General features: G+C 41.9%; 2 protein-coding genes across 6 annotated transcripts in view; one reads left to right on the top strand and one right to left on the bottom strand.

Moving 5' to 3' along the window:
* The window catches only part of Prpf18 (pre-mRNA processing factor 18), a 36,269-nt gene extending 32,736 nt beyond the window's left edge, over positions 1-3,533 (top strand). Inside the window, exon 10 of the mRNA XM_027405204.2 lies at positions 1,432-3,533. Coding sequence (XP_027261005.1) covers positions 1,432-1,512 — 81 coding nt within the window. The 3' untranslated portion in view covers positions 1,513-3,533. The remainder of the gene's footprint in view (positions 1-1,431) is intronic.
* Positions 3,534-9,616: 6,083 nt separating this feature from the next.
* The window catches only part of Frmd4a (FERM domain containing 4A), a 303,426-nt gene continuing 295,855 nt past the window's right edge, over positions 9,617-17,187 (bottom strand). For 3 of the 5 annotated variants that reach the window (XM_027405198.2, XM_027405201.2, XM_027405202.2), the window contains one exon: positions 9,617-12,797. In XM_027405198.2, coding sequence (XP_027260999.1) covers positions 12,695-12,797 — 103 coding nt within the window. In that variant the 3' untranslated portion in view covers positions 9,617-12,694. Of the gene's footprint in view, positions 12,798-15,859; positions 15,945-17,187 lie in introns of those variants that run through there. The other 2 variants (XM_027405200.2, XM_027405203.2) reach the window with 2 other exon arrangements.

The following is a 17,187-nucleotide window of genomic DNA, read 5'->3' as shown; positions in this document are numbered from 1 at the left end:
AAATAATGGAATTTTAAATGCTTTTTTCCTGGATTTCCAGCTGTGTTCAAAGTTACTGGTTTGCATAACTGCAACCCTGTAGTTCCTTCTTACTGGGTCATGAATCCCTTGTTTAAAGTTGCCCTATCATGTCATTTTGAGGGAAGAAAATGAGTTTGAGGAGAATACTACCTAAAATACAGGCAATATGCTACATGTTCGTTTTAGCCAGTGTTATTATTGTAGGCCTAAATATCTCTCTCTCTCTCTCTCTCTCTCTCTCTCTCTCTCTCTCTCTCTCCCTTTCTTTCTTTCTCTCTCTCTTCCTTTCTTTCTCTCTCTCTTTCCTTCTTTCTTTTTCTTTCTCCCTTTCTTTCTTTCTTTCTTTCTTTCTTTCTTTCTTTCTTTCTTTCATTCTTTCTTTCTTTCTTTTGTGATGGGGACTGAGTGGTTTTAATTTTTTGTGAACTTAAAAATGAAAAACCTTAAAATAATTTGCGCTAAAACTTGGTATGGATTAGGATCATTAAAATTAAGCATTGTTGTTCCTCTACTCTTGTTTTAATATCTAAGTAGTCAATAATGTTATAAAAGATTTCAGTAAGGCATTAACAAATGTTCCATGTAAATAGGGAAATTTGGAAATTGATTAAACAATTAGTAGGATTCTTTTCTGATTGTAAATTCCTCTCTAGTTTTTTTCAATGGTGGCTTGCTGCAAGCTTCTACCATTGTCTTTGGCCTGTTTGTAAGGGATACAAAGAATTTACATACAGGGTTGGAAGGCATTTTTAACCTAGTGGTAGGTGAGAAAGCTAAGAAAAATAACTAAAATGTAATAGGCAGCTAAGAATTTTAAAAGGTCAGAACCAAAGGATAAGTTGAAAGAGAAACGTTATCATCTTCAGTAGTTGTCATGGATATTTAGAGCTTAATTTTCTCTTGGAACCTGTTTGAGGTGGGCTAGAGTTAGTGCATTCTTACTGTTCTAAAAACTCCATTTGTGAGAGTGCTCATGTATTCAAATATACATAGAAAACTGTATTATTTCTAGGTTTTTTTTCAAACTCCTAGTTTTTTTTTTTTTTTTAAGTTTCAAACAAAAAATTGTAGTATTTTCAGAGGGAAAATTTCCATGACTTGAATGGACAAGCTCATTTTTCATTTTCCAGGAGTTTCTTGAATATCTGCTTTAACTTTGGAGATACAGCAACTTTCCTGTTCTCCACTGACACTCAGACTGGCTGACATCATAGCCCTGTATAATACATATTTTTCATTAACATTGTTGTGATAAGCAGTGTCCATGAATACACAATGATCTAAGTGTCCTTCTGTGTGGAGTCACTGGCGATGCTTTATTTTAGTAGGGACATTGACAAACTACTACAGAGAAAGGCAGTTAGAAATACTTCAGTCATGTCATAATGAACCTTTATTTTATGTTCTTAGGGACTGAAGAGGTTAATGACAATTTGCCAAAAGCACTTTCCTACGGATCCATCAAAATGTGTGGAGTATAATGCGCTATGAGATCTATGTGCAGTGTGTACATAACAGGAAGCCTCAGCAAGCAGCATTCGGATTTCTGGCCTTACCACACAACAAAGGAAGAGTTCTACAATAGAGTTCCATTGGATGCAATTCTTGTTGGTCTTAAGAACTGTGTTGACTTTCATATGGTATTGGATTGCAAACAAATTTTTGTGTGTTGCTTTCATTTTAATCAATTGAAAAAATTAAATTCTAAAGCTATTGTCCATAGTGTAAATGTGTAGACAACAAGGAGAAGGGAATTTGAACTGACCTTTCTCCCCAGGACCCAAAAGTGTGTCATTAGATAATTAGAAACATTTGAGAGTGGGTTTAAGCTTTCTGTAAATTATCATGATTTGCACATTTCTCTCATGTGGTATTTATAGAAAATACTTTTTGTATTTCAACAAAAGTGTTGGACCATTGAATGTTCCTTTACAGTTCTTAAATGTTTTCTGGACTTCTGCCATCATGCAATAGAATGTGTTACTGTTAAGTGTTATTTTTCTTGTGATTCAGACTTGCTTTTGTTTCTAAGCAAGGCACATTTTAGTATTTGTCATTCATCCTGGACAGATAAAATTAACAGAGATAGAAGGTTGGAAAGCAAAGATGGTATATTCCACCAGCATAAATTCAAAACACTAGTGCATCCAGGTTAGGGTGAGGAGATGGGCATGGGAGCCATCTGAGAAAGGCAGCCTCGTGACAGGGATGCCGAAGAGGGTGGAGTTCCTGGCTTCACCGTACCACACTCAGTCCTCACTGTGGCTTCACAAAATGAGGACTTGCTGTAGGTCTCACAGGGTGGAGCTTTGGTCATCGTGACCACTCACTGCTGCGGTGCTGAGAGGACTGGGTTGTTATGTGACAAGTTGAATGGTAGTGTCAGAGAGGCAAGAATGGGTGGGCCACATGAAGACTGGCAGCTTCTCGGCTCCATGCACTACCAGAGCAGTGGTGGACAAGTGCTTTCATCTTGCAGGGCTTTGGTTTATCACAGTGGTGGTGAGAGTACATACCTCCTGTTGTTATTGTATAAGTAAAATGCTGAGCCTGCTGCCTGGCAGAGAACAAGAGATCATTATTATTGCTTGGTGTGTATTCTTAATACAGTGTAGACCAAGGGTCTTTATGAGCCCTGCGCTGGGACTACAGTAGGATAGTATGAACTGGTGTAGTAACAACAACAATGATTGTGTTAGCAGTAGTAGCAAATGATGGAATTATTAAGTTTCCTGTCCAAGTTTAGAAGTGCAGAGAGTGGGAGCCTGAGGCTGCTGGAGGTGGCTTAGAGTCACAGTTGCTTTTTCTGGTCCCTCTTGAGAAAGAGTGAAAGCCACTTTTGACTACTTAAGGTCCAAGGCTGTGCACAGATAGGACAGTCTGCCAGTTACTTGCAGGGAAGTAGGTGTCAGTCTTGGTTTGAATTAGTGTCCCACACCCCACTGTAGAAGTCTTTTCGTATGATAAGTTAGGTAGAACTTTGGGGGATTTATTTGACTAATGAGAAACTTTCATGAGATGTGCAACAAATCCCTACCTGTGGCATGTGGTTTGTTATAAAAAGGTCTTCTTTATGAATATTGCCGGATAATGCCCAAATCACTTAGTCGTCATCCACTGTCGAGTCACAGCATGGTAAGTGATTTTATGTTGTCTTCCTTTCTGTTGTTGATATTCCACATGAAGAAGAAACTGTATCATGGGATTTCAGTACTTTTTAAAATTGATCAGTCTGGGCTGGTGGGTTTTTGTTTGTTTGTTTGTTTTTTTGAGGGGTTATATATTCTACAGGACTGTGACTTTAGCCATTCTGGGTTTGGAGGGAAGCATGTTCAAATATGTGGCTCTCTCAGGAAAGTTTTTCATATCTTAAATTAATGAAGCTATATAGAAACTCCTGGGATATGTAGAGAGGTGATCTTTCAAGTCATGGAAATTGTACTTCTGCATATACTATATATTTTTGTTTCAATTTTCTTAAAACAATAAAGATATACTTTTTCTTTTAAACAGTCACAATTCTAATGAACTATATCCCTTCCTGCCTCCTCATCCTCCCATCCAGAAGAACTGGGATTTTCTGTATTCAGATTTAATAAAAACATCTTTTTTTTTCCCTTCAGAAATAAATGCAGGTACTCCTTGACTCAGTGTAGGCTTAGTGCTGATCATAGGTGAACACACGGTACATTGAAGATGGATTTAATGCCCCTAACTTAATCAGCTTGTCCTAGACTGTCATAAATGTGCTCGGGATACTTACATTAGCCTTTGGCTAGGTAAAGTCACCCAACACCGAGCTTATTTTTATACTAAAGCACTAAAGTTCATGTACTGTCTTGACTGTTGTGTGCTGCTGTAGATTAGTGTCAGTCATTTTCTCTGAAGATTAAGTTTGAGGGCTCATGTGAAGGGACCACTACCCATCATCGAGAGAGGATCATACTGTGTGTGGCTAGCCAGGGAAGAGCCAACCCCCCCCCACCCAAAAAAAAAAAAAGTTAATGTTCCAGAGTGCAGTTTCTACTGAGTACTTTCTGCTCTCACACAGTGTAAGATGAGAACTTGTAATTGGAAACTCTCATTTCCTAGGAGTGTCACTGTCAACTGAAAGGATTTTCATTATCATAACAGCCTGTGGCAGGCAGCCTGGAGAAGCAGTGCTTTCAGGACTTGGGGATGGAGACTAAGAAAATAAAGCAGGGGCCTTGTCGAGATATTGTAAGAGGGAGGGTAAGGTCCTGGGAGAGCAGAGTGAGGTGGGCAGTGGTCACTAACAGAAGGGGTGGGGGTTGTTGTGGGCCTGCAGGACTGGGAAGTAGGGCCGATATTGGTAGGACTTGATAGTCTGAAGCCCTTCCTTCTGGTGATGTTTAACATAGTTCAGTACTTGAACCACTCTGGAGTTTGACCCCAGTAAATCATTTCAGAATGCAAATCTTTGTTATTGCTGTTGAAAAGAATTCTGGAGATAAACAGCTTGAGAAAGATGTTTATTTTCAGTCTTTGTGGGGCTTGGATTTGGGCATTCACAACTAGTTCCTTTCCTGGCCCGAAGCTCTGCTAATGCTTCCCATCACAGAAGGGAGGCCTGAATGAAAGGGAATCTTGAATTGAGCTTTAAGTTTCTTTTGTTTGGGCCTCTTGAGTGGATAACTTAGTCGATTGTACCTCCTCCCTGCTGCAGTCTTCCCCCACGAAGCCCCTGAAAGCATAACTCTATCCTCTAGAAATTTATGGTATGGCATCGTATTGGGAGTCCTGAGCCGAAAAGCACTTTCTCACGGTGCATTGATGGAAGAGTTTCCAGCTGTCCAGAGAGCCGAGGCCAGCACAAGTCTCCAGAGGTTCACTTTGGAAACAGCTATGGTAACTGGTTTTCATCACAGACTCTGCAGTTGCACTGACTGAATTTTAACCACTGGAACTTTAATGGTTAACAATAACCCAAAGTCTTGAAATTTTAAAAATGAGTTCTGGTGGTGTGGAATAGCTAGGGAGTGCTGTGTGGCTGGTTAGCAGCAGCAGCTGTGTGTGAGCTAACCCCAGCCAAGATTTTGGACTTGTGCGCATTACAAAAAAGGTTTATACATTGGCCAAAATAGTTTACTACTGAAACATTGACTGTTTGTGTATTTTCCACATTTTAAACTGGGGTACTCTACACAGCATGCTTGAACTAATCTGTGCCCTGCCAATTAAGACTATATTTTAACTAGATCGCTTCTCTTTGTTTAGCTTCTTCCCTATCCCTAATCCCTGCTCTGAAATAACCAGCAACCACCTTTGTTCCCCCCTCAGTGGCCAGGCTTAGCGCATGCCTTCACGCAAAGGAGAGCAGCGGCTCCGGACTTTGCATTTTCTTTTTGGGTGTTATTTAGTGAGCCTAGCTTCATTCACTAAGCTTCCTGCATGGCAGCTAAGTCATTCCCACAGGCTTGCAGCTGCAGTTTTACAATCTGCCAAAACCAAATTGCCTTTGCACATTGCGTGCTCTTCTTTGAACACTTAGAAGACGTTATGACCTATGGGTGTTGCAGCTTGGGCTTGGCCGAGACTTTCTGTCCTGTGAAGGAGTTGAAGTTGTAGATTGGACACTCAGAGCAAACAACGAATGCTTCAAAGACCCAGTACCACATATACCCCCATACATAGGACTGGAAAAGCACTGCCTGGCCATGTCTGAGGCAGTATATGTTCCTATTTTTTGTTTGTTGATATTTTGGCATGTTGTTGTTGTTGTTGTTGTTGTTTGGTGGTGGTGGTGGCAGGTGGGTGTAGTGGTTGGCAGTGTGTATGTACACGAGTACATGTCACAACATGTGAAGATCTCAGACGACAACCTCAGTAAGTCTTCATCTTCTGCTTTGTTTGAGACAGTAGGAACTCTTGTTTTGCCTCTGCATGCTCCAGACTAGCTGGCACACAAGGTTCAGGGGCTTCTTCTCCACCTCCCATTCTCTTGAAGGAGCGCTATAATTACCGGCATCACTACGTATCCAGCTTCTATGTGGATTTTAGGAATTCAGACTCAGATCCTCATGGTTGGGCATCAAGTGCTTTTACCAACTGAGCCATCTCTAACAGATGCTGGTTGTGGCCCGCTCAGGTGATAGCTTAATAATGTGAAAACTACTGATAGAGGAAATCATCAGCTGATTTAAGGAAGGACACAGCCTTTTGGGTGAATTTAGAGCAAAAGGAGTTTACTCCTCTTTAATACACAGGTACTTATTGTGTATTGGCTCTTTTCAGCTATCTTTGTGTGATAGACCCCATAAAAATCAAGTTATGTGTTATGGCTTTTTAAAACATTTATAAAAGATTTATTTTTATGTTTGTATTTTGCTAGCATGTATATAAGCATGCCACATTTGGGCAATCCCTCTGGAATTCAGAACAGCATCTGATCATCCCACAGAAGTGGAATTACAGATGGTGTGAGCTGCCATATGGGTGCTGGGAACTGAATCTGGGTCCTGTGTAAGGGCAGCAAATTCTCTTAGCCACTGGGCCATTTCCAGCCCAGTGTTCCAGTTTTAATGTCACTTTCTTCTCTTGTTTAATAGTGTCATCATAGTGACATTCTTAAGAGCATAGGATTTAAGAGAAGAGGAAACTGAACGTATGTACTTTGTGTAAAATCCTAGTGTTTTGTTTTTGTTTATTTCTGTGTGTCTGAGTGTAAGCTCATGAATGTGGAAATATGCACACCTTTGCATGGTTGTGGAGGCAGAAGAGTGTAGCCTATCCTTTTGAGCAGAATCTCTGTGATTCTGGGGCTCACGGATCTATTTACTCAAATGCTTTGAGATCACTGTATCCTGACTCCTCCTTGCCTGTCTCAAATGCTTTGAGATCACTGTATCCTGACTCCTTCTTGCCTGTCTCACGGAACAGCCTCACCTTTTTCTCACACCAGTTGAATTTGGAAGGAGTTTTAAGGACCACATCTGCAAGCATTTCTTCTCACCAGACTTGGAGGAAATAGTGTTCTCTTTCTGTCATAGGCAGAATCATCTGTCCCTGGTTTCCTATCACTCTCTGATAAATGATTGAGTTTTTATTTTCTCCCCCTTTCCCACAATGGAATATAAATCTTCCATGATAAGCATTCATACCTGTTTTGTTTACTGCAGATGTGGGAAGATAAAGGTCAGAGATGATAGCAAGATCTTTGGCCTGAGCCCTAGGAGGATGGAGCTGCCTCTGAGTGGAGGAGTAAGGTCATTGGTGGAACATGTTTGGAGGAGAAGGTCAAGAGGTAAACATCTAGCTGCTGAGGAGGAAATAGGAAGTATAGATTAAGGGAAGAAGTCCAGGATGGGTAGAAAATACTGGTGTTGTCGCCATAAAGGTGGCATAGCAAACCATGAAGTCAGATATGAGTGTTCACGGTTTGAATCTGAATTATTCCCAGCAGGCTTATGTGTTCAAATGCTTTGTCCCCAGATGGTTGTGGAGCTTTCAGATGTGAGGCCTTGGTGGTGTAAATTGTTCACTAGGGATGGTCTTTGAACTTTATTTGCCTCTTGTTCCAGTGTTGCTTTTTGAGTTCTGGTCAGCCAAGAAGCAAGAGGCCTATCCTTGTAAGGACCTGCCACCACACCTTCCCTGTTGTGATGAACCAGTCTCTAAAACTGAGTCAAATAAAGCTGTCTTCCCTCCTGTTGTTTTTCTCGGGTACTCTGTAATAGTGATGAGAAAATACAAGATGCCCAAAAAAGTAATTGTCAAGAGTAAGGAAGTCCAAGAACAGAGCTGTGGGACACTTCAAGGTCAGGAGAGCTTCTGGCTGATAGATTACTATGGCCAACATGAGTGTTTCAGTCAAGCAAGGAGCATCGTCTGCATCCAGTGCCTGCTGGTAAGTCACATAAAATGACAAGAGAATTAACTATTGCATTTGGCATCATGAGGAGTCCATCTTGATGACTGGGCTAGGTACAGTGGAGGGGATTAGTGCGAGATTGGAGAGAGTTTAGGAAAAATGGGCACACGAAAGAGAAACAAAAGAAGCCTACTAGCTTATAGGGATAGAACCTTATTCCTCACCCCCCCCAGTGTGTGTGTGTGTGTGTGTGTGTGTGTGTGTGTGTATGTGTGTGTGTGTGTGTGTGTGTGTGTGTGTGTGTGTGTGCTCGAGCCCCTCTAGACCTTATCAATTACCTATGCACAGTGTTGCAATGTAGACCATTCTGATCTTGGCTGAATAGAAGTGACTTTGCTGGGAGCTTGGTTTAGTGCAAGCCAGGCAGGTTACACCTCACTGCCTCTTCCACCTCAAAGAGGCCAACTCTTTGGACAAGGTCTGAGTGAGATTTCCTGTGTATGTATCTATTATTGTAGTATCCTTGGGAATTGGCTTAATCTCCTCCCGGTTTAATGCTTATAGAGTTCCTTTAGATATCAATCCTGTGCTGCTTTGCCTTATCCATGAGCACCTAAGCTTTAGAGGACATGGCTTCTGTACCAATGTGCAGTGACCTGATGGAGGCCACTGTCTGTTCACCCATCCTCAAGTGGGTCTGCACACTCCTTTTTAGATAGTTTTGTGTGTTTTTAGTAGGTATTCTGGGAAGTCAAGGGCTAGAAATTTTTAATATTTTCTACAGGATCAGGGTGTTCACTTTGTGTTCTCTAGGAATCAAAATAGTAACTAGAATCATGTTGGCATCATGTGAGGAGAGAGTAAAAGGAAGCACAAGACAATGCCATCTTCCTGGGGTTCCAGTTGTTTTCATATGATGGAGCTTAGGACATAAGCTTATTTATGGCATCTTTATGCTTAACATATTTACAAGAGGCCTTTTCTTTTTCAAGTGTAGATTGTTTTGGGATGCTCTGATACTCCTCTAAGAAGTTTCCCAGACAGTTGCCAGAGTTCAGGAAGTTGTAAACACTGTCCCTGTCGCTCATTTTCAGACAAGTGCAGCTTCTCTGTGCATTGTTACTCTTATTGGCAAGTGTTAACCTTTCTCTAGTGATCAGGAAGGGCTTTCCATCCAGGCTGTTCCTGGAGGCTAGACTTCTAGTTTCCTCTTAGGAAAGAGATGTCTGTCAGGTTAGGGGCTGGATACAGTTGCACAGCAGTCTTCTAAAGCTAGCCAGTAGCCATCCATATGCCTTAATTGGGGGACTTCTGTAAATTCAATAGGCTGTTGAGTCAGTGGTATGACTTACCACTGAATTACCAGATTTAGAGGGTAGATAATTTAACAGAAACCTAGCCTCTACCAAGTCAACAAGTTTGTCTTTCTCATCTGGTAAGACAACAATACCAGTCATACCTGGGTGTGGTGGTGCATTCCAGCACTCAGGCTGGAGGCAAAAAGATTGTGAATTCAAAGCCACCCTGGGCTATATGGTAAGTTCCAGACTGGCAAGGATTGCTGAATGAGTATAAAAAAAAAAAAAAAAAAAAAAAAAAAGCCAAAACAAAGCCAAAAGGAATACCATGGGCCATGGGTGGAGTGATGGTGTCTGTCTGTCTGTCTGTTTTAAAGAGCCCAGTACACCTGACGTACAGATTTCAGGAGCATGGTTACACATTTATCATTTAGAAACAAACAGTGTCCAAGAGACAACTGGGGTGTTTTCATTTTGAAAATGCTTTAATAAGTGTTGACAACACTGTTCTGCAAAATGTAAAGGTACTATACAAATTCTTAATACAAAAAGAATAAATTAAAAGCAGATTTCTCTTTTAATTCTGCAACTTTGTCTACAACATACATCTTTTTCATTGATTACAATTGAACAGAATCCAGTAAAATCATTTTACATGCTCTACAGTCAGTTTCAGGAGCAACCTAATCTTTTCCCCCCATTATTAAACTAGAGTCCATTTTACACAACTTGTAATAAACTATTGACATGAATGGTTATGTAAAACTTTACACCTAGTTAACTAAGCAGTAATTGGTCGTCTGATAGCACCTGGATGAGGTTTGCTATATTTTAGAACTAAACTAATACTGAATGAAAACAAATTGGGATTTTTAACAGTTTCAACACTCACCTGCATATAACAAAATAAACCACCCTGGCTCACAACATAGTCTTCTGGCTGAAACAGGCAATTTCTTACATGTACCCAAAGAATCCAATAGGGGCTTTAGATCAGACTGGGGGCTTCATATTTCATCTTCCTTTAAAGAAATAGGGATCTGTAAAGCGTTTGCAGGTGCTTGCATACAACACCTAGAGTGTTCACCACCACACTGACCATTTACCATGTCAGTCTCAAAGGACTAATGCTTATTATGTACATTGTATTAACTGAACACAGCTAAACAGTAAAACCTGTTTTACTTAATCTCTGTCCTTACTATCAGACTATCCTGACGGTGTTCACAGCTTCCATCTGCTCCCCAAATGTATTATATTTTAGATTCCTTCTGCCTCTCTCATTGATCCAACCAAATTCAGAACTGATTTTCAAACCACTGTCTATGTTATAACCTATAACCTGTAACCATGTAACCTTGTCTTGTTCTTTGTTTCCCTTTGGACTTTTACTGTTGCACCATAGTTCAGTCTAATTATTCAGGCATCTCCTTTTGGAAGAAAAAAAAAATTGACCCAATGTGTCACATTTCCTATTAGGGAAGGAAGAAAAAAAAAAAAATTCCCCGAATAAACCTGCCTTTTGTAGCTCTGGATCATCATCATTAGGAGCAATAAAAAAGGGAGCCCCCATCTCCATCAAGCCCCAGATTCATTTTGTACCATTATCCAGTTTCTACCAATCCTACAGGGTTACCCCTGCAGTGTTTGGGAAGAGTACTGTTTTTGAAAGCTAGAGTCATCAAGCCAGCCATGTCAGCTATGCCAGCTCTGGGGTACCCGGCCTTGAATGGACCATAGAAATATGGCAGAGGAGACCTAAGACCATATGGTATGAATGCTTGCTGTTGACTTCAGAGCAATGGGGTTAGTCCTTGCTGGTGTCCATTTCTTACCCTCTTGGTCTGGTGGAGTCTATTGTTGTTCTTGGATTCACATACATGAACAACAAAGGTTATTCTGTTGATGCCACAGCTAACTTTTAGATCTGCTTTCCCACAAAAGTACTCCCACCCTGGCTCCTGTTCTTGGATGCCTTTCCCACAGGAAGTCATATCAAAGGTGACCCCCGCAGGTCCCACTTATATTAACATGTACTACCTCCCGGGAAACTCTTTTGTGCCATCTTGAGTAACCCAACCAAGACTGTTCACTGGTTAGTTATTATATAAAATTTTGAGGCCTTTGAAGATTGATGGCTTTTTGGTTGTGTGTTGAGCATAGCTCAAAACACATGTAAACGAGCAGCTTGCATGCATGCTTTTTTTTTTTTTTTTTTTTTGCCTTTTATCCTCTTGTATCTGTGGACAGAGGTGGTAATCAAGATCATGGATACTGCTGGAGGTTGATGGGCCCTTTGGGAGCTGAGTCATTTCAACTCTGCTCTGCCTGCCTGCCTGCCGGCTGGTAGACACATAAAAAAAATCTTCCTACCTAAGGGCATACTTGGGTTCTTTGACTAAGTGACACACAGGAGAGGTCCATCTGAGTTCTTTGTCACACATGTGTTAACAAACAAAATGAGCCACAACAGTAAAACACTTGAATAGACTGCAATGTGCTTTTTCCCTTGGTTTCTCATAAAAAAGAAAATGAAACGCCTTGTACAAAAAAGAAAGGTTACACTTTTACTGGCTGTTTTAACAAGAGAGAACTGCTTTTGGCAATGATCACTAGCTTCAGACCAGTCCCAAAAGGAAAGCAGCTTCGGGGGCATAGGCTGAGGCCCCTGCAGAGGGTGGTTAACAGCGCCCTGCTCCTCCTTCCAATCTCTGTTTTCCTTCATGTCCAGACAGACAGATTCTGCATCTGCCAGGCAGCCAAGCCTCCTCCATCTTCACTGTCCCATTGGGTTCATTTCCAGGCTCTCAGGTAGGGGGAAGTGGACTGGACAGGAGATGGGTCACGACAGGACACGATTTACAAATGGTTGACTCTAACTTGGGCTGCATAGAAGCAGTTTAGAACTGAAAAGGAATTTCACTGCAGAAAAAGTGTGTTCCTCTTGGCCCCTCCTATCTGTTTATTGTTGAATGTGTCTAATCTTTGGCAGCATAGAACCGATTGTGATCCTCCAATGCATCTCTGAAGCGCTGGCCTTCCTTTCTCACTCTTCCCCTTAGGTACTCTTGCAGCTGTCTCATTACAGAATACAGAATATTTCTGGTATAAACTGGGTATCCCCATGAGGCATCCTCTTGAAGCACTCAGTTGGCCTCTGGTGGCAGCTGGACACAGCTGGCATACAGATAGACCTATCTTTTTCCATTCTCTTCCAACGCTTCTTTTCCACAGGAATTGCTTGTGTTGGCCTCCCTGACAGTTCCTGGCCTGGGGCTGTCATGGCAAAGGGAAACCACCAAGGTGCCATTGAGGATTGTTGTCTGGCTCTCTTGCCCAGAGAGCCAGGGGACACACAGTGGGATCGGAACCTTCCAGAATGTCTCCTCAGTCAGGTTTTTGAGGATGAAAGGGATATGGAGACAGGAGAAAAAAGTGCCGAGGGCCGAAGCTGGTGCAGGTGACAGTGTGTCTGGGTAAGGCAACTGAGAGGCAGTGAGGTGACTCAGAATGGCGTGCGACGGTCAGAACAGGCCGGGCTGGCTCACACGAGGGTCCCGGGCTTGGCTTTTTCCTGTCCGTACCATTGGACATCAGCTAGCTCTGGATAGAGGGAGGAATCCAGGAAGCAGCTATCACTGTAGCTCCTGTGGACCCAAAGAGAGATGACAAAGTTAAAAGGAAGCAGTACAAATGGGTGTGTATTCAGGGTGCATGAGGAGGGACAGGCCCTCCACAGATGGATGGTCTTCCCTGCCCCACATAGGTGAGACGCAGCAGTCTCCATGGCACTTGCTGAATGGAAGGTATTCAGAGACCATAAGATCCGGGAAATGCAACTTAATACTCAGTGATCATGTGGGAACCTCAGAAATGCTCATGTCCAGGACTGAGACTCACTATGCTGCTATTGGCCTGGGGAATGCTGAGAACTTTCAAAGTCCCATGCATGATACACAGATGTAGCCAGGGCCGAGGAGCCCCTGGGGCTGTATTCCTCAGGCTGACTTCCTACATGACAGTCACTGGCTTGCCTTACATCAGACCCAAGGGTACATTGCGATTCTGTGGTAAATTATCACTGTTCTAGAAGAACAGTCAAAACTCAAGCCTAACTTTTTCGGTTTTGAGACAGGGTTTTTCTGTGTATCCCTGGCAGTCCTGGAACTCGCTCTGTAGACCAGGCTGTCCTTGGACTCACAGGGATCGGCCTCCCTCTGCCTCCTGAGTGCAGAGATTAAAGGCTGTGCCACTACCAGCTGACTATGCTTTTAAAATCAATAATGTGATTTTATAAAAGTACTTTTGAAAACACAGTTGGGAATGGGCCCATAGCGCAGTGGTAGAAAGCATGCTTAGTATATAAGAGTCCTGTGCTTAGTGCTCAGCACCAAAATTAGTATAAAGTAAAAATATAGAAAATATACAGAGAAGAAATAGCAAATTCTTTGGATAAGTATTATTAGTAGGTTAGATGGGTGCAATTACTGAGTGTTAACAAATGCTCACACAGATAAGTGGCTGCAGCCCTACTCATTTAAGGAGGTCTCAAACTGTCCCTAAGCTATCCTTCAGTTCCCATGTCTGGTGTCAGGAGGAGATGCCATTCTAAAGAGCAAAGTCCATGAAAGCTAGAAAAATCCCAAGCCATCTCTGGGTATTCTGGTAAGCTTCCATGACAGCCTTGTGCTTGGAGTACTGGAAGTACATGAGGTTAATTCTGATTAATGTAGCTTTAGAAGCAAAGGCCTTAGTTATGATGGTCATGGGCGTCTGTGTATGTATCTGTATTTTGGGGATGAATGAGTGGATGATTCCGTTATACTCATTCTGCAAACATTGTCTTCCCCACTGCAAAACTAGCTTTTGTAAATTGTGTCAAAAGAACCAAGAACTTTTAATGGGAAAGGTGGTTGGACTCTGCTGGAAACATGCCCTGCTCTGGGGAAACAGTCCCTTCATAGTGCTCTTATGCCTACCAGAAGGAACATGGGACCTAGGACTGCCAATTAGTTCTCCAGTCACAGTTACTGGCTCAGAAATGGCCAAGTAGCTTTGAAAGCACGAGGATATTTATTTCCTCAATGTGGCTGGAAACAGCTAGTGAGCTCTGGCCCTAGCTTTGCCTCAGCTACCCAACTTATACATGCTCATTTGCTTAAGCTTATCGAGTTGACTTTGCTTTCCTATGCAGCAAATACTGGTATGCTTCCTAGATTCTTCTAGAAGTGTGTTTCTGATACAGTTGTGATGTGGGCCTCCTAGGGAATTGAATACAAGGAGTCACACTAAGGAGTGTTTCAGAAGGGACACCTATGAAGGGCAGTTAATAGTAACTAAATATTGAATGGTGCATTATCTCCATATCTACTGTTAATTGAGGACTAGAATTTAATTTACCAAGCCAACTTGGCTGGACATATTTGGGTTACTGAATAGTGCTGTAAGTCAGTGGTCATAAAGCCAGGGTGATACGACCTCTGTGTCATCATGACTCAGTTGGCCAGGGTGTGAGCTGCTACCTAGCAGTGTTATCTTTAGTTCATTTTCAACTGATTCAACCACATTCCCATATGAGTTTTTAAGTATGCTTCTCAGGTCTCTACTACATCCCCATCACTCAGCACATTTTAATCCCTTCATATTGGAGGAGATAAATGACTCAATCCAAAATTGTTGCTATGAATGTCATTCTCAGCCCTTTCATTGTCACCAGATGAGCTATCCATCTTCCTCCCCTGCTTTCCTAATCCCCATTTGGCCAACTGTAAAAATTGCTCATGGTCTTGTCCTATCCTACAGTCCAGGCTAAAGCTCTTGCTTTACTGCAAAACAGAATGTTTTGCTCTTCCCCTAAGAGCCCTGCTTGAATCCCACTTGTGGGTTTGGCTCTTGAAATGGTTTCTCTGCCTCCCTACTGCACTGTAGTTCTTTAAAGCCAGGCTCTTGAAAGTGTGTATGAGAACTAAAAGGCATTTTGTCTCTGAATCTTTTTCAGAATTTTCATTTTAATTTGTAAAACACTCAGATATTCTTATGTGGCAGTTTCTTACTCAGGGCTCAATTCTGGTTTGTTTGTTTTTTTGTTTTGTTTTGTTTTGTTTTGCTATTTTTTTTCTTACCATTTTAGTGATCCCTGGTGTGCTTTTAATTTCAGTGCTGTACAAATAGTTACTTAAATTTTCAGGTCCCACTGCTTTGTGTTTGTGATAGTAGTGCTTTACAGATTGCAGCGTGTGGTTGATTGAGTAGCCAAGGTGGTGTCTGGGAGTCCTTCTGAGCTCCCGAGTGGTGGTGGTGCTTTACAAACCACATTTTGAAAAGCGGGACTCTATGACATTTGGTGCAACATAAACAACTGTCACTGAAAAAAAAACCTCTAGGATGCAGTTACAGTATTTGGGGGACTTTAAACACCATTGCTGCAGTTTCCATGGATACTACTTACAAACCGAGGAAACAACAAACCTCTACAAATACTAAATATACTATGGGGGTTTCTTCTGGGAAAGAGAATGGGGACTATCCTACATCTGATGTAAAGACACACACCCAAACATATAGCTCCACATGTATCTAGAAATAAAACATAAAAATAATAGCTTCCACACCATTCAGACATTTCCTACTGGAAACTATGACATGGGCAGAAGCAGCACATATTCAGGACATCTGGATCACACACTCATGGGCAGTAAGAACAAAACGTTCCCTTACAATACCTCTATTCATCAGTACTTTGGTGAGTTGGAGACTCAGACCCATCCATGATGGGAGAGTTTTCTGTTGCTTCTCTGAACAAAGGAAAGCGGAAGGAGGAAGAGAAGAGAGTTCATGTTACATAGAGGAACTGGCACACACGATTAGTAGCTTATGAACACACTGGAAAGACCCAATGATTATATGCCCCATGTGTCTGACGCAGTAAGAGTCACGCGGAGCTTTCAGTCTCTATCACTGAGGGACAAGACCTCATTAGTTATGTTAGGAAGGCAGGTAGTGGCAATTTTTACCCATTGTCTTGTTTTCTTATCACGTTATTCTTGAATATTTCATAATCTGGCAAAACACTGGACTTCAAGGACGGCATCCTTTTGTTTCCAGTTTGTCTTGGGCCCTCACTGGCTCCAAGTGGTAAAGGAGGCAAGTACAGGGGCTCACTGGAGTGAGATGGATGCTTGTAAATTTCAGAGCCTATTTATTAGACAAGTGATACAGTCATGTAGTTGGATCAGATAAAATTGGACATGGCCCAGAAGCTATTTGGATGATTTGGTTCAGCCACTAGAATTATACAGATGTGTCATTCTTGTTTGAATTTCCTGGGAGACTCTTAGACCCCAAGCCAAGAAGCTGTCTGGATTCAGAGGTTATAGTTGTAGACAGGATGGTATGAATAAGTGTTGTCAGCGTTTTGTATTTTGTATTTGTATAAAAACAGAGAGGTAGCTACTGGCAAAAGCCACACTGAGGACATGAGACTACAGCTATAGTTGTAGACTGTATGTTTTTTAATTTGATAAGAATAAAGAAGCAGCATGGAGTGGTTCCGTGGGTGTCCAACCATTGATCCTAATGACCTGAGGGCTCATTTAAATACACCCAGTGGGTCCACCCCAGAGCTTCTGATTTAGTCACTTTTGGGTAGGCCCAAGAAGATCCCAGATGAAGCCCAAACTGATGGTCTAGGGTCCACATTTTAGGACCTACCAGAAAAATATGAGGTGTGTGATTTATTTTCTGTCTTATTTTTGAATCCAAAAGATCTAGATACTGCCTTTGCCAGGGAGTAGACAGAGTTCCAGAAAAGTCATTTATGTTTGAAGAAGCTGTTGGCCTGTGTGTTTGTGTAAGTACCCAGTAAATGCTAGCTCTCTTCTTCTCCACCAAAAAATGAAGGTTCTAGAAAAGGCTTGCTCTTAACTCTCTCTAGATAAATGTGGAGGGGTGAAGATGCCAATGTGGGAGCCTGAGCAGTCAGTGGAACCAACTGTGGGGCTGTGGTTTTCTTATAATTCAGCTCACAGCTGTCAGATT

This window comes from Cricetulus griseus, chromosome 3 (genome assembly GCF_003668045.3).
Source record: "Cricetulus griseus strain 17A/GY chromosome 3, alternate assembly CriGri-PICRH-1.0, whole genome shotgun sequence".
NCBI classification, from domain to species: Eukaryota; Metazoa; Chordata; class Mammalia; order Rodentia; family Cricetidae; genus Cricetulus; species Cricetulus griseus.
The sequence above is the reverse complement of the archived record's forward strand: the minus strand, read 5'-3'. Positions and strand labels throughout refer to the sequence as shown.